This window comes from Vulpes vulpes, chromosome 14 (assembly GCF_048418805.1).
Source record: "Vulpes vulpes isolate BD-2025 chromosome 14, VulVul3, whole genome shotgun sequence".
NCBI lineage: Eukaryota > Metazoa > Chordata > Mammalia > Carnivora > Canidae > Vulpes > Vulpes vulpes.
In genome coordinates, this window is record NC_132793.1 from 51,931,429 (window position 1) to 51,956,775 (window position 25,347).

General features: G+C 45.5%; 1 protein-coding gene across 2 annotated transcripts in view; it reads left to right on the forward strand.

The window, feature by feature from the left end:
* Positions 1-25,347, forward strand: part of FBXL17 (F-box and leucine rich repeat protein 17) — a 487,222-nt gene that overhangs the window by 456,161 nt on the left and 5,714 nt on the right. For both annotated transcript variants that reach the window (XM_072736638.1, XM_072736637.1), the window contains one exon: positions 9,612-9,754. In XM_072736638.1, coding sequence (XP_072592739.1) covers positions 9,612-9,754 — 143 coding nt within the window. The remainder of the gene's footprint in view (positions 1-9,611; positions 9,755-25,347) is intronic.

Genomic DNA, 25,347 nt, shown 5'->3' on the forward strand with positions numbered 1-25,347 from the left:
AAAAAAAAGTGTTCACTTAAACTCTTACTTTTCCACCAACTTGTTTATCTCATAGGAAGGGAAGCAGGTGCAGCCTATAAATAATGTTGCATTTCCATTGCATGATGTATAGGGCAAGAGAAGCTTCTCCTCAAAAGGTCAAGGGCCGCAACCAGCTTGTTCCCTTTGTCAGAGAAGACTTGCGTGTTGCTATCCCAAACTCAGTAAACAGAGTTCTCTAAAATGAATGAATACCCCTGCGTGCAGTGTCTTGAAAATTCTACCGTAATTCAAAGTTTTCACGCTAATGTTACCCACCATTGTTGGACAATTTTTGTATCATATTTATTTATCACTTGATTTTCAGAGAGAGTTCCTAAATAAAGCATTCTCTACAAATAAACGAGCATTTGGAAAGCTTTCTATCACTCTAATTCTTCTAAATTTACTTTCTTATTTCAAGAAATTCTATGATTTTTCGTGTCTCCAGAGGATAGACTAAGTTTATTTTACTGGTACTTTCCCTCAAATCACATAAAAATTATCTGTTGTCTAAGAAAGCTAGTGTTTACCCTGGAGTTTAATAATAGAAAACTTATGTGCTTTTCCTTCTTTATCAATTTAATAGATATTTACTGAGTACTTGTAAGGATAAAGACACATAATTTTAGGCTAGAACTTTATAACAATGTATGACACCGTGACAAGATGCACAACATCATTAGTCCTGAGGGAAGTGAAGATTAAAACCCACAATAAGGTAGCACTTCACACCCACCAGCATGGCTATAATCAGAGAGACAGATATTGCCAAGAATTGGCAGGAATAGAGAGACCTTGAGGCCTCTCCATTACTGGTGCGCATGTAAACGGTAAAGCCCCTTTGGAAAACATTTTGGCAGTTTCTTACAAAGTCAAACATACACCTAATGGTACAAGCCAGAAATCTCACTCCACTCCTCGGTGCTGTCTTAGATGACAGAAAACCCTGTCGACACTCATACGCACTACGTGTACCAGCCAGCAGAACGGAATATTACGCAGCGCTGACAATGAACGGGCTCCCAGTACGCACAACAACGTGCATGGAGCTCATGGACACAATGGGCAGCTGAAAAAACAGAAGCAAGAGTGCTGAGTGTTCTACTCTATTTAGATGAAGTTCAAACACAAGGATACTGATCTGCATGTCTGGAAATCAGGACAGTGGGTGTCCTTATCGGCAGAATTGCAGGGACTGGATTTGGGGACAGAGGAGCCTCAGCGGTGGAGGTCACGCCCTGCCTCCCAGTCTGGATAACTGCCGTACAGCCGGGTTAACGCCGTCAGGGTCTGCCAAATTGCACCCTTAGGATTTGTGCAATTTTCCGCATGCGTGCTATCCTTCCATAAAGTTCACCAAAACTGCAAAAGACGAGTGACACCTGATTTCCAGAGATTTAGAGGTCCTAGAAAAGCATTCTTTTTTAAATTATTATTATTTAAGATTTTTAATTTATTTATTTATGAGAGACACAGGGAGAGAGAGAGGCAGAGACACAGGCAGAGGGAGAAGCAGGCTCCATGCAGGAGCCCGACGCGGGACTCGATCCCGGGTCTCCAGGATCAGGCCCTGCGCCGAAGGCAGGTGCTACACTGCTGGGCCACCCCTAGATCCCTCTAGAAAAGCATTCTCCATATCCAGGGCTTCAGAGACTTGACAATCTAGTAGGAAGACAGGGGTGTTGTTAAATAATTCCAACAAACTCTGATAAGTGCTGCCGCATTAGAAATATAAATAAGTGCAATGAAGTAAAGAAAAATGTTTGCTAAAAGGACAACCTGGAAAATTAGAATATGGTTGCCTGTCAGTTCAGGACATAATAGTAGGAGGGCTATAATAGCAACGTATAAAAGTGGAAGGGAAGGATATAAATCGGAAGTAAAGAAATGAAAAAGTATTGGATTATATGCAAGAAGCCACTGCTATCTGAGAGACAGAGTCATATTAAAATACCAGACCCCATAGCTCTGTACATCCTTCGGAATGAGTTCTTTTGTTTTTAGTTGACTGACTTTGCCTGAGTCGTAGGTGGTTCTGCTCCGGTGGTTGTCAGCCCCGGCGCACTCGGATCACAGAGCTTCCGTAGCCTCTCCTAAGCCAGGCTCTCCAGGGGTGGGACCCGGCCCTGTGACTCTGCTGGACCGCCAGGCCTGAGCAGCGCGGCTGCGGTCCCTCCAGGGGAGAGCCAGCCTTCCCGGGGACACCGCACAACACCAAATGTCTCGGAGAGTGGCACCTCTTTGTTCTTTTGGAGCTTCTGGGGCTCCTACAAAGAAGAGCACTTTTCATATTTATCTCTTTGTATCCATGCCAAGAAATTTCTTTGCAAATGGCTTTTATACAAGTATTACATGAAAGATGTTAATCCTACTGTTAAATTTTAACCCTAGTTCTTTCAAGCACTAGGGCATTTCTTCTGATTGTGTCGCGGGTACATAGATCCACAGCAGAAGATAGAACTGGAAAGGACAAAGTGGCATATGCAGGTCATTTGTTAATGCACTCGTATGACTATAATCTCCCTCCCGTGAGGAAAAAAAATGTATTTTTAGTTGTAACATTTATATATCAGATTGTTTGCTGTGGAAGTAATAGCTGCTTTCACTTAGAAAATTTTTGTTCTCTCCTTAGTTCATTCACTTGTCTGTGATTTAGCTCATCTCTGTGTTTTAAATCTTTGTTTTGAAATACGTTTTTTTTTTCTAAAGATTCTATTTTTAAGTAATCTCTACAACCAGCATGGGGTTCGAACCCCCAACTCCAAGGTCAAAAGTCACATGCTCTACCAACCGAGCCAGCCAGGCGCCCCAAAATACTTTTAGAATTACAGAAAAGTTGCAAAAACAGTACACAGTTCGCACACGCTCCTCACCTAGCTACCTCTAATGTTGTCAACTCAGGCAACCACAGTATAATTATCAAACCAGGAAATTAGCATTGAAACAGTGAGATAACTAAGTTCCAAATCTGATTTGAATTTCCCTGGTGTTTTTTCCTCTAATTTTTTTTAATCCATTCCAAGATCCAATCCAGGATCTCCGAGTGTATCTAGTTGGCACGTCTCCTCAGTCTCCTCCTATCTGTGACACTGCCTCATTCTTTCCTTGTATTCCATCCCCCCTACCCTTTAGATTTATTTCTGCGATGTTTTTCGGGTTGGGTTTGTGTGGCATTTCCTTCTGAGTAGATTGAGGTTATTTATTTCAGCAAGAATACTGCAGAGGTGCTCAGGTGGTACGTGCTGTCTGTCTGTGTTGTTACCAGTGATGTGACCCTTGGCCTTTGGGTCATGATGGTGGCTGCTGGGTCTCTTCACTAAGAAGGTAGTAATTGTACTAACTTCCCTTGGTAATGGATAAATACTCTGGGCATTATGCTAATACACTGTTTCTCCCCAAACTTTCACCCCCTGATTTTAGCATCCACTAGTGGATTTGGTCTGCAACAGTTATTACTGTGGTCTTTGCCTGATGATGTTTTTCTATTTTCCTATTCCTTCTTCGCTTACCAATTGGGATTTTTCTGTAAGGAAGAGTTGTCCTTCCTTGACTATCTATCTGTCTTTACAGTATGGACTTGTGAATGCTTATTCAGTTTTCTCAAGTATAGTCTAAAACTCACATCATTTATTTTGATGCTCAAATCGTTCCACCTGTGTCCATTGGCCGTTTCTTTTGATCGGATCTTGCATCCTTTTGACATGCTCTCATTCTTTGTTAAGCACTTTTTTTTTTTTTCTGACAGCACAAGATGTTTCAAACTCATCTTGTATCTTCTCTGCCCCAATCTAAGAATCAACCATTTCTATAAGAAGCCCTAATTCTTTTTATTGGAGAATGATATTTATAAGCCAAGGTCTGGGTGCCAGTAGATCACTGCTGCTGGAGTATCATTGCTCCTGGTCTCTCTTAGCTGAAAAAGATAGGAAATATACGCATATATACTAATCCATGCATGCATATACATCATATTTATTAGTTATTTCTATATCTGTGCATTTCTGTTATATATAACAGACTCCCTGGAGTGGGGTCAAGTGAAGTGAACTCTGTGCCATCCTCTCTCTTGCCAATGAAGTGGTGGGAAGCTGGCCTGCAAGAAATTCTCTCCCACCTCATCCTCTGACCTGTGGGGGCACAAACCCGCTCCCCGCCTAGTCTTGTATAGGTGTTCATTTTACACAAGAAACATTTTCAACAAAATAAAATCAATCATATCTAAAATGAAAAAAAAAAATACTCCCCTCTGCCCCCAGAGTGTGTGTGTGTCGTATGTGTTATATATATATGACCATGAGTTCCTTCTAATACCTCTGATTCCAATTCAGTACCCCTGGGATCATTATAAGCCGCTCCCCATTTTTTTTTTAATTTATAACTTCTTTCTCTAGCAGTAAAAAGCCCAGCTCTCATTACTCACAATCCTAGATTACACATAAAGCAGTTACTGAATTGCTAACTCACACCCCTGTGAGAAATAGACTTACTACCCGGAGTACGGTATATTTGCTGACAGTTCTTTTTGGGTTTCACCTTACAATATCCTGCCGAAATAATGTTTTCCAAAGTGGCTTAATTCTTAATTCCCATCCCTTTCTGTGTGGTTCCAGGTCGTGCTCTTCATTTGTAATACAATTAGCTTCATTTGTTACTGTTTGGATTGTATCTCCTCTTCCCCTCCATGGCGGTTGGTTTTAATTTTTGTATTTTGGGAGGTAGGTATGATGCGGAGTCAAAGCTGAATCCAAAGAGATACTCCCAGAGGTGTCTACCCCTCCTCGCCCCCTCACCCCCCACATTCCATGCCCCTTTCTTCCCTCCCCTTTCCCACCAACCCCCTATAGTTAAACAGTCTCTGTATTTTCTGCTTTATCTTTCCTGTGTTTCTTTTTCACAAAGGAGCAGGTCTGTTTGTGGGGTTATTTTTTTTTTATTGTATTATCTTTTACATGGTGACAGCACACCATATAAATCCTTGCACTTTACCTTTTCAAAGGAATGATTTAGAATTCCTAGTGATCTTCCCCCATCCGTGTTTTTACAGCTGCATAGTATTCAGTTGTAAGAGGGGTAGCATCATTTAACTGCTCTCCTACGTGTGGGTATTTAGGCCCTTTCTATTATTTTGCAATTACAATCAATGCTCCAATGAATAAACTTTCATACATGTAATTTTGTATTATTAAAAGTATATTTTTGGAGTAGATTCCTAAAAATGGAACTTCTTAGTTTAAGTACCAATGTGCTCGTGGCTTTCGGTTGCTCTGTCTGCCTATGGAAATATCTTCTAGTGGGTTAACGTGTATCCTTGATCGCTACATAAATTACTGAATCGCAGTTTTTCACTTGTGTAACTTGTTCGGATTTAACTTTTTTTGTTCTACTTGGCACATAAAAGAGTGTATTAAGATTGTACCGAGATTAGGAATTAGTCTTGCGTAATTTACCCCTTTTCAGGGCTCCACAAATATCATTGCAAAGTGTCACCAGCTCCTAATGAAGGCAGTAATCACGCAGTACACTTACAGCCCTTTCACCCCAGGTGCAGTCTACAAGTTCATGATCGCCAGTGGAGAGTGGGCAGTTCAGGAACTAGCGCTGACGTAATGACTAAGCATTTATATGATGCTCTCATTTGCCCAGAAGCATTTGATTTTTCAAAACTCTTTCAAGTCTTTTCATTTTATGTCAATTGCACCAATGTAGAATGCTCTGGGGGAAATATCACATAAGCCATGACATTGATCTAGTACAAAGTCCCTTCCCTGTATTATGTTTTTTGAGCCCCTGACCAACCCTGTGAAGTAAGCAGCACGTATGGTCAACATCCCCATTGTCCAGACGAGGATGCTGAGACTCAGAGAAGTGAAGTGTCTTGAGACCAGACATCTACCTACTACGTAGTGAGGCTGGAAATGAATTTGAGACTTGCCACTAGTTTCACGGCTAGCTTGTGAACAGCAATGAAAAAATATCCAAGGGTAGGATGTAGTCACAAAGAGGTGAGGTGGTCTGTAAATTTTGGAATTCAAAGTCTCTTGGACCTGTGATTTATGGTCAGGGTTAATACCCGGCTACCTGTAAGCTGTACTGTTTAAGTCTTGAATGATGGTAAAAGGAAATACAGTCTGTTCACATGCCGGCCCCTCTCCCAACCTGTGTGCTGCTGTGATAGAATGAGCACTGGCTTTGGAGCCAAACTTGCACCTTGGTTTTGCCACTTATTGGGGGTGGGGCCTTGGTGAAGTGTTGAACCTGTTTTCTTGCCTTAACATGAGTATTGTTTTTACTGGGCATTGGAGGGATTAAAAGTAAGTTCACCAGAAAGACCCTCCCTAGTGCCCCCCACCAAAATGTTATTCTTAGATGCCCAGTCCGTTTCCTTCAGAGCATTTGTCACAATTTCGAGTTATATATAGAGTTATATATACTTTTGTGTTTGTTTCACATCTGTCTCTCCTACTAGAATAGAAGTTTCAGGACATCAAGGACTCTGCTTGTTTTTGCCACTGTTTGCATCCCTTATGCTTACCCCGATGCCATTAGTCACCGAAAAACTCCTTCTGAAGGGAATCCCACCGCGCCCTTGTATTTGTTTTTATTTCAGCCACACAGAATGGCCTGCAGCTGCCCTGCCCTTTCACATCTCTCTACCCTTCCATATGCTATTTTCTTAGCCTGACATACTTGCCCCTCACTCCTTTGTTTTTCTGGAAAATTCTTACTCATCCCTCAAAACCTAGCTCAGCTCTTCCATGAGGGCTCCCAAGATTCCTCTTCTCCCTTAAAGAATGAGAGGCTCCATTGCCTCCATGCTTCCATAATAGACCTGAACCCCCCAGTCGTAATTGGTGTGTGCAACTAATATTCTTAGGAACCAGTTGCTCCCCAGGTGCAGGCTAGAGCTGGGTACACAGCAGGGAATGGGGGCTGTCATGCTAATGGGAGAGGTGGGCCATGACAAAGTAAACAAATAAATTAGTAATAATGTCTCCAATAGTGGTAAACGAGAGGATGATCAGTTTTGAGAAGCTGACCTTTGACTTGAGATCTGAAAAGTGAGAAGGAGTTAGGGATGGGAAGGATGAGGGATGAGCATCACATTGTCATTGTCCCCCCATCTACCCGGGGGCTCCTTGTTTCCACCCCAGCCTGCCAGCCGCCACCCCCCACTCGGCTGGCCTCTGAGCTATGTGAGTCTTTCTGTCCCCACCACCCAGCACGGGTCCCACACGTCACACACTGGTGGCACAGCGTGTTAGAATTGCTGAGTGCCTGGCTCCGCGGTACTGAGTCAGTGCATCTGCTGTGTGGCCAGGGCTCAGAGCCAACTCTCAGCTTATTACCCACTCTCCCACTTAGTATCTGGCGACGGGGGAAGTTATTCAGTCTTTTTGTGACTCAGTTTCCTGATCTTTAACATGGAAATAGTAATACAACTCATAAAGTGTGAGAGGATTAAATGAGACAATCTACATAAAATTCTTAGCCCAGTGCCTACCACATGGTTGGTCGATAGATGTTGGAAAAAAATGCTCTAGAGTAAGTGTTGATGAGGTGTTTGCTGAGTAAGTGAAGGAGCTAAAGAATAATAACATTTAATTCTTCCTGTAACATATATAGAACTATGTCAAAACAAGAACTGAATACCCTGCTTGATCATCAGTTGTCTTATTTACTGCTTATTTTAATTTGGACAAGAAACGGGGGGAGGGAAATAATAAACACCAGTGTTTTTAGCAGTTAGAATTAATAGCTATTGACTCTTCATTTGCTTATAAAGCAGTCTCTGAAAAATCCTCAGATCATTTGTTTTTACCTTTTTCTGGCTAGTACAGGGCTTTCATCTTCTAGCCCCAAACCTAAATAAAAGTACACAATCTACCAAAGTGGGGCCATCCTGCAACTTGTGCTTCATCATCTTTTGAAATCACAGTCGGAGCACACTGTAGTGAAAGAACTTTCTTGTATGGAGATCCTCGGGATACCATAACTAGTAAGAGTTATGATGATGCCAGAGATAACAGTTTTCTTAGGGCAAGGACACCAATGGGATTAACCTGGGATATTGCTTCTACACACAAAATATCGCTCAGGCTGTTCAGCAGACCTTTGGCAGATCCTCCTCCATCCCGCTCCACTTCCTTGGAAACTAAATCACGAGGTAGCATGTGCAAAGATGAGAGCATATGAACAAATTCATGGCAGGGGGAGCTTCGAGGAAGAAATTTTGTTATCTTTCTTAGCATTTTCACTGGAAAACACTGGCATAACGATTGCTCTTGTGAACCTTAAGTATCTGGCCACTTGGAAATACCTTGATACTTGAATGCGTGGACATGAATTTTCAAGCTAAAATGAATGATTAAAAAATAAATAAATAAATAAATAATAAAATGAATGATTACGGAGGGGATTAGCAAAGAGATTTTGCCAAGTTCTTGTCTGTGAGCTCTAAGAGTTAACATTTATTTACATGAGTAATTCACTCTGCTCTGAACACTCTCGTCAATTGGAAAATATCATCCACCTTGAATGTCACAGAAATCAAGGCATCCTATCTTAGAATGAGGAAATAATTAGCAAACAATTTCTTTCCTTTTTAATATGTGTGGCATTGTTTTCAGGGTTTTCGCTTACACACCAATGCACCATAGACTTCTTCTGGCTGGGGGTATTGAAATCTGCTTTTCCGCTCCACAAATGTCGAGGTGGGCCTGTCTGTCAAGTCAGAAGTCCGTAGCAAAGAGCCACCTTCACTGATTGGTCCCCCTGACAGGTGATGGGTAATGGAGCGGTGCTAAGTAGTGCACATCGCAGATTATGGGATAAGAGTCTGCACTGTGGTAGCGGGACGATGCTAACCAGTCAAGAAGACTAGGGACACTGAGAGTGTGCAGACGACAGGCTTCATTTTATATGTTAATAGAGGGAAGACTTCTGCTAATGGTGAGGAAATTCACCATAACAAATGCATTCCCTTGCCGCACTCTAGCATGGCACCAATTAAGTTCAACTGTATGTATAATGTACTCTTAATTCCTAACAGTGCCAAGAAGGACTAACATGAAAAATATTACATAGTCTTACATTTCACAGATCACGAACAGATGGGAAAAATTATGCCAATCGGTAAAGAAATTCACATGCAGTATATAACACACCTCAGAGTGGTGCTTACATGGATTTTTTTTTTCCTTTTAAAAGTATCCAAGTTATCTTGGGTGAAGTTTAGCTTCTGCTTGGGGTTTTCTCTAACATTATATATGTAACCCATTTTAATTTATTCCTTCTGCAGATACGAATGTTTGAAAGTACAGGTAACCTTGTAATGAGTCGAACTGATAAGAGGTTGTGTTCCAATGAAAGGGGAATTATGGAATGATTATTCACTCTGTGAAAGGGTTTGTCATAGAGCAAGCCTTCCTGAAGCGTTTCAAATTTAATTTCATTTCCCAAACACTGGTTTACACACAACATTTCAGGAACAAATTTAGTGAGGAAATGAGAGGAATAGTCGTAATGAGCTAGAGGTCCCTTACACTGCTAACATTTATGCTTGCTTCCTCCCTCTCTGTCCCTCCTTGCAGCACTGATCGCCATCGGCCAGTACAGCATGACGATAGAGACTGTGGATGTCGGATGGTGTAAAGAAATTACAGACCAAGGAGCCACCCTGATTGCACAGAGCAGCAAATCTCTGAGATATCTGGGGCTGATGAGATGCGATAAAGTAAGAGTTACCTTTCAAGTTTGTTTTCTATACATCCGGGTAGGTAACAGCTCTCTGTCACATTCTCTCTCTCCCTCCCTGTATGTACAAACATGTACTTGCACATGCATGTACTATTACAGCTACGCATTGCAAGATGCCTGGGTCTCTAAACGAATCTGAGAGTATTTTTGCATTTCCCTGTTTAAAAATGAATTTTGTGCCTATGCAGAAAGGAAGAGCAGTTGCGCACACAAGTCAAATTGGATGTTGGCCTTCTCTCCCTAAGTCCGTGGACCAAAATTAAAAAGGTTTGCATGGCACACAGCAATGTGCAGTCAAATAACAGTCAAATTCTTTTCTGGGCTCCAAGTTTCCTGCAGCAGTAAGGTGGAAAGAACAGTGCCAAATTGGTCTTTCGCAATTTGAAGTGTGTGATTTCAGTGTTCAACGTCTATGGATTCTTGCCATGTGAGGGCAAGAAAGGGCCAGTGAGGGGATATTATGTGGGAGTCTGTGCCTTTCGACACTTAAGATGCCACTTTTAGCACATGATGAGAAATGGTCTCAGGGGTCCCACTGAAGGTGTGTGGAGCTGGCCAGAGAAGTGCATGTCAGAGTTTGGGAAATTGTGCCGCGTTTAATATGGGACCCTTTGAAGACAGAGAAGAAAAATGATAAAAATCTGTATTGATCCCCAGGCCCTACAGAGGTGCTCTCCCCCTTGTTACTCCCATGTTTCCCCTCCAAGTCTAACAAGTGGTTCTCTGCGCTGTGGAGGGGAGAAGGGGCGGGGGGGGTGGGGCGGGGCGCGGAAAGACCAGGCACTGGCCAGAGTCCACTCATCCAAGATACTACCCCAGGTCTTCGGAGTCTGGGTTCAGTGCTTGTGGCCCACCCTGGGTGTGGTCTCCAGGCCCAGGGACTGCTTTCTTGGAAAAATTCCACCTCGGATATTTGCTCAGAACTTGCATCTTAAAATAGTTTACACATGTGTGCTACTTCTGCAAATGGTGATTAGGGACAAATCTAGCAAAAAAGAGGGAAACTAAATATATATGTCTCTCAAAGGACAGGCATTTTCTAAATGTAGCATATTTGGGGGCACATTGGAGAATGGCCCAAATCCTTTGTGTGCTATGTCATTTTTGTTAATTGACCTAGTTCTTTTCTCCAAATGCTTTAAAATCCCAACTTACACTAGGCCTTTTCCAGTTAGTTATGTTTAGAGAGAATTTACTATATATTCTCAGCCCAGCCTAAAAAGCTGACTGACTTTGTTACTAAGCAACAGCACTGAGACCCAGGGGTTGCAGGTCTCCCTCAGATTTCACTACTAAACTAACCTGATGCTGAGACTAACCCTCTCACTTAAAAATGGCTCAGTCACTGGAGCGTGGGACTCTTGATCTTGGGGTCATGAGTTCAAGCCCCGTGTTGGGTGTAGAGATTAGTTAAAAATAAAATCTTTTTTTTTTAAGACTTCTTTTTAAAACAAGTTAAAGGGGGGCGGGGAACAAGTTAAAGAGTCTACAGTAGACAGAATATTCTAGAAACGCTAATCGATGACAACAGCTTTGCTCAGTGTCCGCCTGAAGAAGCTGCTACCTGAGTACTGCCTTAACTAAGAACACCAAAGTGTATGCGTTCAAAATGTACCTGCGTATCCACACGCATTCTTGGAAATTACCATATTTCTAGTCCATACTCTTTAGATTTGTTGAGGTCAGCTCCACCTTCAGAGATGAATTGTAGAAGTTTATGTTCCAGAAGATTATTCCAGACATTTGCTGACCAGCGTTTTGCTTATTTTAAGTTAAGGAATGATCCTTTTCTACCCAAATGCAAATTACTCCAAAATGCGATGGGGAGGCCGTACTGATTAGCGGTATCCTTGAGAGAGTGTTAGTCCTTTCCTCGGGCAGCCTCGGACTCCTTCCTCCAACCAGTGAGCTGCTCTGAGAGCTAGCTGCTGGCTCTCGCACCACCTTGTGCTGCCATGTGGCCCAACCTATGGGATGATGGGCCCAGCCTTGCTGCCTGGCGTCCTTACACTTATGGCAACTCAGAGCCAGACACAAGAGGTTCTGTGAGGATGGAAGCAGTTTCCAAACCACCCACAAAATGCGAGGAAAGCCCTGCACATAATAGCCTGTTTGTTGATTTAAGTGGGATAGAAATCTAGAGTATGTAGCTACTCAGCTTTCAAAATTTGTGTTAGGCAATCTGTCTCCAGATTTTAAATTCTTATTAAGACTCATAGAAAGACCTGGATAGCAAAGAGGTTAATAGTTGAGGGCATGAACTCAGTGGCCAGAGTTCAGGTTCAGATCTGGGCTCTGCTCTTCATAGTATCGTGTTGGGGAGTTATTTACTCGCTGCTTCTGTTTCCTCATTTGTAAAATGAGGGTAATAATAATACCAAGCTCTTGGAATAATCATGTTTGTTGTTTATAAAATACTCAGTGCTGCTGCTGATTCTTATCATCAATGTCATATTAACCTGTGTTTTGACATTTGAAATTTCCGAATGAGAAAAAAGTTGTACCGCCTGCTATCTGATTTTGAAAAGAAATTGAAGAGAGGAAAAATAAACTAAGATTAGAGAAGACATTGCCCTTTAACTTTTGCCTCCGTTAAATCTAGAATTATGATTATTATTTTCTATACTAAGATGTCAATAATTATATTTTCTACACACCCCACAAAGGAAAACTAATACCTCCATGAGACACTCTGTATTTAGAATCTACTTGCAAACCTGGGCATAGGGATGAAGAAAGATTAGCAGTGGGGAAAAAAAGAAAAAAAGGCTGGGTTTCCAGAAGATAAGACAATTCAAGTAGGCCGGGAAACAGAAAGTAATAATAATGGAGAAAACTAAAAATAGAAATAGAAGACCAGAGAAATCATGATTGGGATATGGCGATGAAGACCCCTTGGTCTATCTCCATGTGATCATCTGTGCCAACCAATAATTGAAGAACAAAACTATTTTGGGCCTATCAGTCTTCTCTCTGTCCCTTAACCAAATTTGCTAATAACCATTGATAACTCATCGAGTTGAGTTCTTCCACTCTCTGCACGCCAACTGGAGCCAGAGGAGAAGCAAGAGACTTTGATGGTCTACACAATGAACCCCCTTGCCAGGAGCTTTGTCGTAGGGATCCCTGCTCTGGGAAGAGATGGAGCTTGTGATGTCTGTGTGTCCCAGAGCTTGAGTTCTGTGACCCTGTGGTTCTATGAAATATTGAAGGCCAGTAATCTTTTCTTTCACACTCAGCCACTCATATTGAATTTGGAAGCCATATTATACCAAACTTGAGCCTTTTTCCTCACTTGGGCTTTTAAGGAAATTGAAAGAATAGCAAAATGCATTGTATTTGTTGTAGGAAAAGGTGTTTTCCTCCTCTCCCTCTTCTTTCTCTCTCTCATCCAGTAAACAAAGAACAGATGAGAAACGTTAAATGTATTCTTTGCAATGAAAGCAACGTATGCTCAGATTGTCAGACAACCTCTAAGCTAAGCTGCGGCGAATTTGTTTGGCTGCAGCCTCGGTGACTCTTACGGAGGAGTCCTCGGGCCGTTCCCCAAATGCAACGTTCCCTGAGCACTTGTAAAATTAGGAAGTGCACTCAGAAGCCCGTGTTTGAGTAGCTGTTCCGATTGCTGGATGGATAAGCATGTTAGAGGCATTACTTTGAGTTTTAAAGCCGACGCCACTTAATCTCCTAAACTTTAGTGCATTGTAAGAACCAAGAGAAGAAAACGCTGTGTGAGACGGCTTTGATGAATTGGGGTGAACTTATATTCTTAAAGACTGTTCAAAGGCTTACTTGACCTTGGGAATTAGAGTTGACCTGAAATCACCTATCAACTTAACACGCATTTATTTGGTGATTTAGTTAAAACTGCTTCTATAATCAATGGGACTCTAATAAGAGCGATATGTTTACTCTGCCTTCCACGATTGTAGACAGTGGCTTTGGTCACAAAAATTATTTTCACAACCCAAAATAGAACATGCTGTCCAATTCCAGATTCCATATAGATGTTTCTTCTAGTAATATGATTTTTTCCCTCATTTCATACAAGGCAGTTTGGATGGAGAACAAAACTGAAAAGGACAAAAAAAAAAAAAAAGTCATGGGAAAGCTGTAGGGCAAATGGAAATGCAGTGTTCAAGGTTAATGAAAAATGTTTGGGGTAACAGGGTTGATGAGAAGGGAGGGAGCCCAGTGGCATGGCCCTGGCTGAGAAACCAGACCTCGCCAGAGGCAGCCTGGCTGGTTTGGAAAACCTGGGTGATAAAATGTCGTGGTGGGAACCTCTGCAGTGTGTGTTAATACAGAAGTTTGGAGACAGAGGGCCTGAATTATGAGCAGCGAATAACATCATAAATGTAGCAATTCTCAAATGCCAAACCCTTGTGAAAAGCAGTTGGATGGAGAAATGCTGGAGCTTTTAAAAGCTCCCTTTCACTCACTCTCTCTCTCTCTCTCTCTCTCTCTCTTTTTTTAACTTCATGCAGAACTAATTTTATACACTGTTCATTTGATTTGAAAATGCCAGCGTCTGGGCTATCATTAAAGAGCGTTATTGAGGGAGCCACTCTTGGCAAAGCATTTTGCTTTAAAATGCTTATTTGTTCTTATGTCCCCGCAGAGTTAGAGACAGGAAGGGGGGAAAGTGTGCCTCGGTTTACCTAACGCCCCTCCTCTGCCTCTGCCTGGAGCAGGTCGCTTCTGTTGGGAGGCTCCTTCTCCTTGGCCTCTAGAGGCGCCCGGAGGGTCGTGGGGGCCATATTACTTAAGGAATAGACATAAATAGATTTTGAAAGGTCCACCCCAATGTCCTATGACCAAAGCCTCTTGGAATTTCTTTGATTTCTAGTTGACATAAATTAGAATTACACAGGCGTGAAGAGTCCGCCCAGAAAAGATCAGAGAGGCTGCTGGGGGAGGAGAAGCCTCTGTGTGATCCTATTGATTATCCAGCTGCCTTCGGGCCAGGGGCCTCTGTGAGGCTGACTATTATTGATCCACACCCTGGAAATAATCGAATTAATTCATTTCTCATCAAACTGCCATTGCCAAGACCTTTCTCCTCACCTGCTCCAATTCTTGAAGTACTTAGTTGAGGAGTGAAATAGATGATTTCTTTCAATAAGGAATGATTTCTCCAGGTCATAAGAAATGTTTGTGTTCACACAGAGTCCCTCATTTAAATGGTAGAGAGATTTAATCAAATCAATGAGAAGCCAACACAGAAAGCAAGTAACAGAAACCAGTCATCTCTTTCAAGCCAGAAATCTACTTTACAACCTTAAAATATCAGAGGCCAACTTTCGTGTGCCCGATTTAATGTAAAAATATTCAGGAAAAATTGACTACTGCATTTTTCAGGAAGTAATTACGGCAAGAGAAAGCCTCGACCACCTAAATATTTCTGTGGAGAAAATGGAGTTTTTATCAGCTTGTTTAGGAATCAGGAGCAGGAAAGCCCTATGGGGAAAATAATATAGGACTCTGTAACTAATATACAGAACTAACTGGAAAAATCAGTTTAAAGGAAAAATAATTTGTGGGGCGCTGTGTCCAGGACTGTTTTGGTAGCAATTCAGCCATGAAACAAAGTGTGTACCTGCGGGGACTCCCCTCCCCCCTGCCATGTGCGCACAGCTGTTTCCAGATTGCCCATAGCCAAAATTGAAAATTGAAAATTTATGCCTTATCAAAGAAAATAAAATGAAAAACAGAAAACAAAACGTTCTCTGAGATTAACGCCAGGAGTGGCGTTGACTGGATGGGATGGTGCAGGCCCAGGCCGGGGCGACAGCCCGCAGTCTGGGCCCCGAGCAAGAGGGGGAGGCTGGGACGCCGCCAGGGACGGGCCACGGCCTACAGGCTCCAACCCCAGTCCTGCACTGGAAGCATCAGCATCTTGCACCTTTTGCTGATGAAACAGTTTCTCGGGTGATTTTCACGTAGGAACGCTTCAAAACACATCTTTACAACCCTCTCCTGACTATTCTTGGTAATGGAAACAGAAAAACACACCAGCTGAAACCCCAAGGAGACCTCACGACCTCACGGTAGCCGGGAGCTCCCGTCTCCTCCGCCTCCAGGCCTGGTCACCCAAAAGGCCTTCCCTGTACTTAAGGATTGGCCAAGAAACACAGCCTGGAGCTTCATGGCAGAGCTTAAACGGGTGAGCACTGGTGTCACACTGCTGGGTGCTCCACTGCTGTGGGACCTTGGGCAGCTTGAGCTCCAGGAGCCTTAGTTTCACTGTCTGAAAAACCGGGATATATCTCCTCTGTAGGGCAATTAAATGAGATATAGTGCAATAGAGCACTTGACCCCACGTCATGCACACGGTAAGCCATCCGTGAAGATCAACCACGACCACTGCTATTACTTGTCCGTATATGCGTATCCATTCCAGAATCTTGCACGTGGTATTTAACCACGACGTGACCTACGCGGCTCATAAGGTTCATACGCTAACATCTTACTAAGAAAAACTAGGCCCTGGGACTTAGCAATCCTCAGAAACAAATAGAATCTATCTTTTTCTTTCTTTCTTTTTTTCTTTTTTTTCTTTTTTTTCATGTTTTTAAGACCCATTAAATCACAGTTACACTTGAAAGAAGAAGAAATTCAGAGACCAGTAGGTCACGGGCCTTTCTCCTGAGCAGGGTAAGGACTTGGCCAGTTAGATGGCCACGCAGCGTCCAGGCTGGGACGTGTCTCCCACACTGTCTCTCTAGAACCCCGTAAGGCGGTGTGTTGTAAGGAGGTGCTTACACTTTGTTCACTTCTGCTATGAGGCTGATGGATGTTGATTTTTTTTTCTTTTTTAGAAAGGAGGAAGGCGAGGGTCTGCTGTTCCAAATGCTGTAGGTGAATAGAATGTTATGTTGGGGTTTGCCTGACGGCACCCGGGAGCATCATGGCTTTGCAGTAAATAATCTTGGAACTCTGATGTGGCTTAAGTAATTATATGAAAGAATTAGGCTGCGGGATCATATTATTTTTCTAATTTAGAAATAGAAAAGGTAACAGCCATTTCCTAACAGGGCTCAGATTAGATCCCAGGACTCAAGCACCTGTCTTCACAAAGTGGAAATAAGGACAGCTGGCGGTGGCTCAGGAGACCGAGGGACCAACGGCCCTCGGGGAGGAGCCCGCTCAGTCTGCGTGTGAGGCCCAGGCATTCAGCGGCAAGTTGTGCAGGGAACATTTGGTTTGGCAAGCAGTTTTTCAAGGAGAAACCTAAACTCCCTCCCCTGCCCCAATTTTTTTTTTAAGATTTATTTATTTAATCATGAGAAAGAGAGGCAGAGACACAGGCAGAGGGAGAAGCAGACTCCATGCAGGGAGCCCGACATGGGACTCGATCCCAGATCCTGGGATCAGGCCCTGAGCTGAAGGCAGATGCTCAACCACTGAGCCACCCAGGCATCCCTCCGTGTCCCAATTTTTATCATGTATTTTATCCACTGAATTCACGAAATATCTGTTGAGTCGCTTACTGTGTTCCAGTCACCGTGATAGGTGACAGGTCTGAAAAAAACCAGGAAACGAGACCACCCCTGCCTGCGTGGAGCCCACGGGCTCTTGGGGGAGACAGACCATCAAGCCAGCAGCTCCACAGCAGTGAGACTACAAATTAATTTTCAGAACTGGCACCCCAAAGTATATTTCTTCTGCATAAAGAACCTTGCTTTGATCCCACATCTTTTAGCCGGGGGCCTCTGGCGTTCTGTTTCCTGCCCCCCCCACCCCCACCCCACTGATTCTGCTCCCTCCAGCATCACGGGTGACTCCCTTGTCACCACATCCAGGGGCCACTTCTCTGTCCGCACTTTGCTCCATCCCCTAGCAGCTGCATCGCCCTGGTAACCGTGCCCTCCTGCCCGAGAATGCTTTTCTCTTGCCTTCGGTGTCCCCGCGCTCCTGGCTTTTCTCTCTCCATCTCCGGCACTGCTTTTCTCGTCTGTAAAGTGGAAATAAAAAAACAACACCTCTCCCATAAACCACGGAGAGGATTAAATGAGTCTGCGTGTGCAAAGTTCCTTACAGGCAGCAAGCAGCAAACCCCAGCTCTTATCTGCTGTGGTGGTGCATTCTCACCTTCCTCCTCCTCGTCGCTCTCCTCCTTGTCCACATGTGGGATCCATGGATTTCTCCCTCTGGGATTTTCCTCCCATCCATGGCCAGACCCCGCCACAGTGGCTGGCACATAATCATCCCTGCGCAAATTATATATCGCATGATGCGCGGATGGAGAAGGTTTCTCATCTGTCTTCTGTGTAGCTGCAGGGTTTGAGGAGGTTCCTCAGGGTCTCTGGGAATGGCAGGCTGGCCACGAGGGCTGGGCGTCTGGTGCTTACACCAAACTTCAGGGCAGCCCCACCTCTACTGCTTTATTTATTTAGTTTACCTATTTGGCTTGTTTATGTGTTTATTCTTTTGGTTTGCAGAAGTATTGTATGCCTAAAAGCAAGTTCGAAAAACATGAGATCCCACCTCCTGCTAATAATTTTGCAGATTATAAGAAGTATCTGGACAGAGGGAAAGAAATGACTGTGAAAGAGGACACCTTGGATTTATAGAGTTTCCTATAGCTGGGGAATTCTGAGTGTAGCCCAGAGCCCCTGGGGTTCAGGACGGTCAACAGATAAAATTCAGGCATCTGCTGGATGATCGGACTCAGAATTCAGCCTAACCCTGAAATGCTCTGATTTATGTAGAGTCTCTCGTCTGTAAACCAAAAATCTCACTTGTTTTCAGGTGTTCTAATCTACAGATTTACAGATCACTTTTACGCAGAATAAATTTTTTGCTGGTAATAAATTTGTTTTAGGAAGCAGGTCAAATCCATAAATTCTACGGGACAGAAGCTGCCGTTTTAGAGAGAGATTTTTTTCACTAGGCATCCACTGGTGATTGCCGCTGCCCAAGGCTTTACATAAGAAAATAAAAACTGAAAAAAAAAAGAAAAAAACTGAAATCAAGAAAGCCATTAAGCATAAAAGACATTTTTAGTTCTGAGAGATTTCTTTTTTTTTTTTTCTCAATTGTGTTTTTCAGCTTAACTTTGAGAGTTTAATTTAGAAACACCCAGATGTGTTCTATAAATACATTGCACTTACCACTCGGTTAGTGACTACATTAATTATCTTATTAGGACCCAGTGTGTCTCAAATAGTCAGTCTTTTGCTAAACCATTTAGAGCAGTTCAGATGACTCCCCAAGGGGCTCTCTCCATCTTGATGCCCCAGACTGGTCTGCTTTGGTTCCCATCTGCGCCACACATGCAAATCCATACCCCCCAAAATGTATAGATCTGTGCAGTAGGTCAGTTCCACGGCCAGCAGACCGAGGCCTCGGAATGGGCTCTGCAAGGCTACATGTAGAGCTCACACTTGACGTGAAACATCCTTCTTGGTGGAAGATTGCTTGGTGAAACGGGGAATGAAAATGTCACTAATTTCTTTGACAGTCTGGTGGTTGGACTCCTGTCGCACTAATCTCTAATTAGAGGCTTCAGGTTGGTGAGCCCCGAGTCTCACTTAACACTGCAGGCATTTCTGTGATCCTCATCCTCCCAGGTTCTTTGCTGCTTTCTCACTGTGCTAATTCAAGTGAATAGAAAGCAATGCTAGTGTTAACAGGCAGCCCACATTTCATGAAAAAGAGACAGCATGAAGCCAGGCCTGTTGTGGATATTGACAGAGCATAGCACTTCCAATCATTGCAGATTCTGGAATGGAATGACTGCATTTGACAAAGTTGACTGAATTTATGAGCCTGCCTCTGTCAGGTTCATTGCATTCTCAGTATCTGTCTTTTTCTATGCTTTGGGACTTTTAGATGAGTTTTTTGCCACCCAAGAGTAATATTTTTTACCTCTCTCTCTCTAAAAAAAAAAAAACATCCTTAAAGGCCTCGGGCTAGCAGTACAAGGTTCACGCATGAAGCATAGTGCATTGTGGGTGGCCTGTAATCAGCTGACTCCCATATTCAGCAGGTGGCCTCCAGTCTCCAAGATGATGATCAGTGTTTCCTCTTAAGATTATATTAAACATTTCCCAGTCACGTGGGCCCTGTCCTTCCACCTTGTGGATGGTCCCATGAGGAAGCACTACATACCTCCACGTGACAGCCGGGTTTAGGGAAATCGTCCCTTCCTTTAGCTATCAGGGAGGCCAGGAGGTGGCCTCCTTGGCTGTGCCCAACTAGAGTCCCAATACCAATGCTGAAGAAGAAGAAACCAGTCTGTTTCTACCACATTCAAAAAAATGTACCTTTTGTTTCACGTAGCGACAAGTATTTGTAAAAAAGATGGGCTAATCGGCTGTCGGAGCCACGGTTTCCTTTTCTCCAGGAGCCCTGACTCAGTTTAACGTGGAGGGCGACACGGGAGGCGAACGCGTGACTTGCCACCTTTAAATCATCTCAGTTTAGAACCTGCCTTCAGATTCCCCGAGAGCAGAAGTCACCTGTGCCCTCTGTGAGTGCTTCAGATGAAAGCTTTAGACCAGTAGGACTGAGCCCGTGCTATGCTGGGGGCAGGAGGAGGCCTGGGGCCCGGGCCCCACGCCCGCGGGTTCAGATACAGTCAGTCTGGGGTATGACCTGAGCATCGGGACCCTTGAAAGATCCCCAGGTGACCGTGGTGAGCAGTTGGGCCGAGAGCCACCGCATTCTTGTTTGTGTTCCTGGTGGCAGCCACAGCGTAGCTCATGCCGCGTCAGTAAGCACGTGGGGAGCATCCGGATGGTTGTACTGTTCGTGCTTCGTGGAAAAGGACATGGGTTTGACTCAGGCAGAGGGAAGGGACACACTGCGGCGGCCTGCAGAGCAGAGGCAAGGAGCAGGTGCTTGGGTCCCGTCGAGAACGGTTTGCACAGCACTCGGCAGTCACAGTCAGGGGAAGGCCCTGCCCCCCATCCTGGGCCCTGCCGCTGAACAGGACGGGGAGGTGAGGGGGTGACAGTCGCTCCCACAGTCCCTGTCGGCGTCCTGGACCTCCCGGCTCAGGCCCAGGGAACCCTCGGCAGGACGCGCCTGCCACCCACACGGGGACGTGAGGAGCCCTGCTGCCGAGGGAAGGAAGTAGAACCCGGAGCGGGCCTGGCGCGGGGTGTCGCTGGGCAGGGTCCTAGGAAGATCGACGTGCTTCCTTCTTTTCTTAGCGTCCTATTTAAAATATCTTCAACTGCACTTAGATGACTCATCTCATCTACATGCAAATTCGATGTCTTACTGGAACTCACGTTACCCTTATTCTGCCCATTGAACACGTGCCCACCTCGGGGCCGCCAGCCCGGCCTGAAGAGCTGGGGGGCCTCCTCTGAATGTGCTTTGTGCCCGGCGACCTCTGCTGCACCTCGTGAGTACGGACCCGCGGAGAACCAGTGCGGGCCCCCTGGAGAAGGCTGTGAGGAGCGGATTGGGGGGGCCTGCGGCCCGGCCGACGAGCTGGGGCCCTGGGCCGCGGGGAGGCCGGGAGCCGGGGGAGCTGCCGGGGCGGGGGCCGGAGCCCTGCATCAGGACGGGGGAGCCGCGGGGGCCGTGGGCAGCGCCTCCGCAGGCCTGCTGTGGGCTCCCTGCTGCCCCCGCACAAGGGGCTCCGTCCCCCCACCCTGGAACGCGGCCACACGACATGAGAGCTACTGCGGCCACACGCGTCCTTTGCTCCGTGGGCTACAGACACTGTGGCCGCGGCTCCGGGAGGCAGGTCAGGGTCTACGCAGGTGGACCATGGGTTGGCTTTCTTCCCTGAGTCTGATGTGTGCACCTGACACGTAGGTACACGGGCGGTGCCCCCTTGTCCTTCGGGATCTCGAGTCAATGTGTCTTTTTTAAGATTTTTTTATTTAATTATTCGGAGAGGCACAGAGAGACGCAGAGACACAGGCGAGGGAGAAGCGGGCTCCCTGTGGGGGCTGATGCGGGACTGATCCCTGAGCCGCTGAGCCCCCTAGACACCCGGGGAAGTCCCATTCAATGTGACATGTTCTGGAAGCCTTTCCCAGACCCCTGGGAAGGCCAGGTGCCCGTCCCCAGCAGCTGGCACCCCCAGGCCCGGAGCACAGGTGCACAGCCGTCCCCGCCATGCCCCCCACCCCTGCAGCCACAGCTGTCCCCATCCTGTCCCCCACCCCTGCGGCCACAGCCATCCCCGCCGTGCCCCCCCCCCCAAGGCCACAGCCATCCCTGTCCTGTCCCCCACCCCTGCAGCCACAGCCATCCCCGCCGTGCCCCCCCCCCACAGCCACAGCCGTCCCTGTCCTGTCCCCCACCCCTGCAGCCACAGCCATCCCCGGCGTGCCCCACCCCTTCGGCCACAGCCACATGTCTCTCTGCGCCGGGATGGGGAGGGCCGGCTGGGAGGCCGAGGGATGCCGGCGACCGTCCTCCGCTGGGGGTGCCCAGGGCTCCCGGCTTCGCGGCCCAGCCACCACTTGCGCAGTGTGACCCGCGTGGCCTCCCGGATGGCGGGAACGGGGACATGGTTCCGTCTCGCCTTTGTCGGTCATTAGGAGGAAGGCCTAGCCACGTGTCAGGCGTGCTGCCACCGCGGCCCCGGGGCCTCCGCTCTCCAGCCACAGGTGCCCCCCGCCGCGCCCAGGCGCCCCCCCCAGGCGGCAGGCGGCGGGCGGCCTGCAGGTGGCAGGAGGCCGCATGGCTTCGAGCCGGACACCTGGCCACGGCTCCCTCTCTGCCCCGGGTCAGTGCAACGTGACAAGGGATCTGAGACGTCACAAAAGCTCAAGTGCCCTGAGTGGGGGCTGGGGCTGCAGGCAGAAGCCTTAGATTTCCATCAAGTGGCGGTGTCAGCGACTGTCCCCAGGCCTCCTGTGCGCACGGACACCCCAGCAAGGGCACATCTGGAAAGAGGCACAGCTGGGAAGGAGGGAGCAGCACAGGGTCGCCTTGGGCAGGATCTTCAGAGGACGACAGGACTTGGGCGCCACTGAAACGTCAAGACTCTAGAGGCTGTCCCCGCCAGGCCTGGAACAGTCTGGAAACACGGTGGGCTTACCTGCACAGCTTCCGAGGCGCTGCTGATTGCCGCTCCGTGTCCCCTCAGTACCTGTTCACTGCCTGACCATGACAGTAACTCAGCCAGCAAATATTTTTCGAGTCCCTCCCAGGTGCCAGGCCTTCTGCAGGAGCCGGGGACTTGGCAGTGGACAAAACCAGGAAACACTTCTGTCTCCTGGGCTCGGGACTAACGGGGCGAGAACGCATCAGGCAGCGTGCCCAGACCTGGACACCAAGAGGTGACTCGGGGGAGCCCGGGTCGCTCAGCGATTGAGCTCCTTTCTTCAGCCCAGGGTGCAGATCCCGGTGTCCTGGGATCGAGGCCCACTTCGGGGTCCCTGCATGGGGCCTGCTGCTCTCTCTGCCTGTGTCTCTGCCTCTCAGTCTCTCATGAATAAAAAAATAAAACCTTAAAAAAATAATAAAAGAAATGACCCAAAGACTCTTTGCTGTCAAGGAACTGACAGTCTAGAGATGACGCGATGCACGTTCTTGGCGCTGGCATTTTTAGTAGTGGTCACTTTTTGCAGGGCAGCTTTTAGAAAAAAAGCATTTAGAAAAAAAAGTGATTTGGAAAGAAGTGATTTTAAGGGGTTTATAATATTCATAAATGTGAATTTAATATATGCAGGTGTCCAGTATTTCTGCCCCTCACAAGAAACATGTCCTGTTTTAAAACATAAGTCAAAGAAGAAATAAGAATCACGTAATCTACGTGGTTTCTTCAGCAAATTCTATCAGAAATAGTCTCTCTAGAATGGTAGGTATCATTGGGGAGATACTTCAGGCCTGGGCTTACACTTAGCTGGAACTTTCCAGACAAAGTATTGATGAAGAGGTGAAGCCGCGGTGTGATGATCTAGATAAATTAGTGCGGTGGGTCTTGGAGGCTCTGAAGGTTCTCTCCTCACCCTTCCATAGTCGCAGCAGCCATAGAATGAAGCTATGGTGTGATTTACCTTAATTAGCACAGCAATTTACCTCACATTTTGAAAAAGTGCTAATAGATGTTAACTCAAAATAGATTAAAATACCAGACAAATTGCTACTACCTTGAAAAGAGTTATAATAATTTTGAAAATGTAAATTATGGTTGTGCAGTCTTTGGAGAGAACTATAAAATCCAATCTTTCTTATATTTAAAAAAAATACCTGTGATACACACTTTTTTCCCCTTTAATCACGGTAATTTCTTCAAATGACACCACTGCATATTTCTTTAGGAAGATAGGCTGCGTTTTTCAAATCTCCCGTGTAATACAGGCATTGCCATTGATAGTTTTCGGAAGAAGGAAAAGAAATTGAATACAGAAAACCAGGGATCGTGGGGAAATTTTTAAAGATTCATCTATGTTCCTTTTTTATATTACACACATTTTGTGAGTTGGAACAGAGAATGGTTCTTTTCATTCTAGCAAGTGGAGTTGTGCATGACAAAATGTCTGCAGAAATGTGTATGTAGGCGTAACGATTTAAAATGATTTAAAATGATAAGACACCCTCCTGGTGTCTTACACCAAACTCTTTCTCTAAGGCACCAAAGTGCTTATGGATTCTATACAAAGAGGTGAGCATAATTTGTACTTCTGAGGAGTAAATGAAAATAACTTCAGTATAAAATTTGTCACACTGTATCGCCAGGAGACACTATAAGTAAAAGATAGAACCTTCCCTAGTGGGAACACATGTATTTCCCCTGAATAGCTTCTACCCGACAAAGCCCTAAAATGGGATATTTGCATTTCCCCCTCTGCTTTGTTTTCTAGAGTTTACAGAGCACAGTTAGCACAAAGATCGCTCAGAAGGTGTATTATACACACAGAGGTTTGCTAGTTCCGATTTTCATACAGCCACGTGAAGCCAAGTCACCGTCTCCCCCTGCCCATAACCTGAGAAGGCCAGAGAGCTAATATACTCTGTATTCTCAGCTACAGGTAGACCTGACTTAATGCAACAGAAATAGGTAAATTGAATTTTGGTCAATCAAGGCATATATAAAATACGTTGGGAGAGCTGAGAAAATAAATTAACCCGCCCATGGAAGACTTCACGAGGTGAGCGGGTTATCCCCTCCTTGATGTACTTCATGAATTTATCTTCATATATCGAGTTTGCTTACGGTGAATTGTATCCCTCTTCCTGCAAAACAGGTATCACATAGAGATATTTCCTATTTTTAAAAATTGGGCCCCCCAAACAAATTGCCTGTCAGCCGTGGCTATAGGACTTCATAAAGGCCCACGTGTAGATCAGAAAAGACGCAGCACAGAAGGCAGTCCCCCATCCTTACGGTGGGTTTAAATGTTTTCTCTCCTCCATTCTTTTGTCATCTGTTTTCAGGTAGTTAGTTCTTCCTTGAATACTAAGTGGCTTGGACCACACTTTCTTCCCTTGTGATGCGGTGTAGATTTTTCTGGGCTTCCTCTCTGACCAAATGACTTCAGTTCTTTCTTAATGAGACCAGCATCCTTATGGGTTTGTTGACGGCAGGAGGGGGGAAGGTAACCTAACAGCAGAATGGGGGATATCGGGTAAAGAAAAGGGAGGATTTCT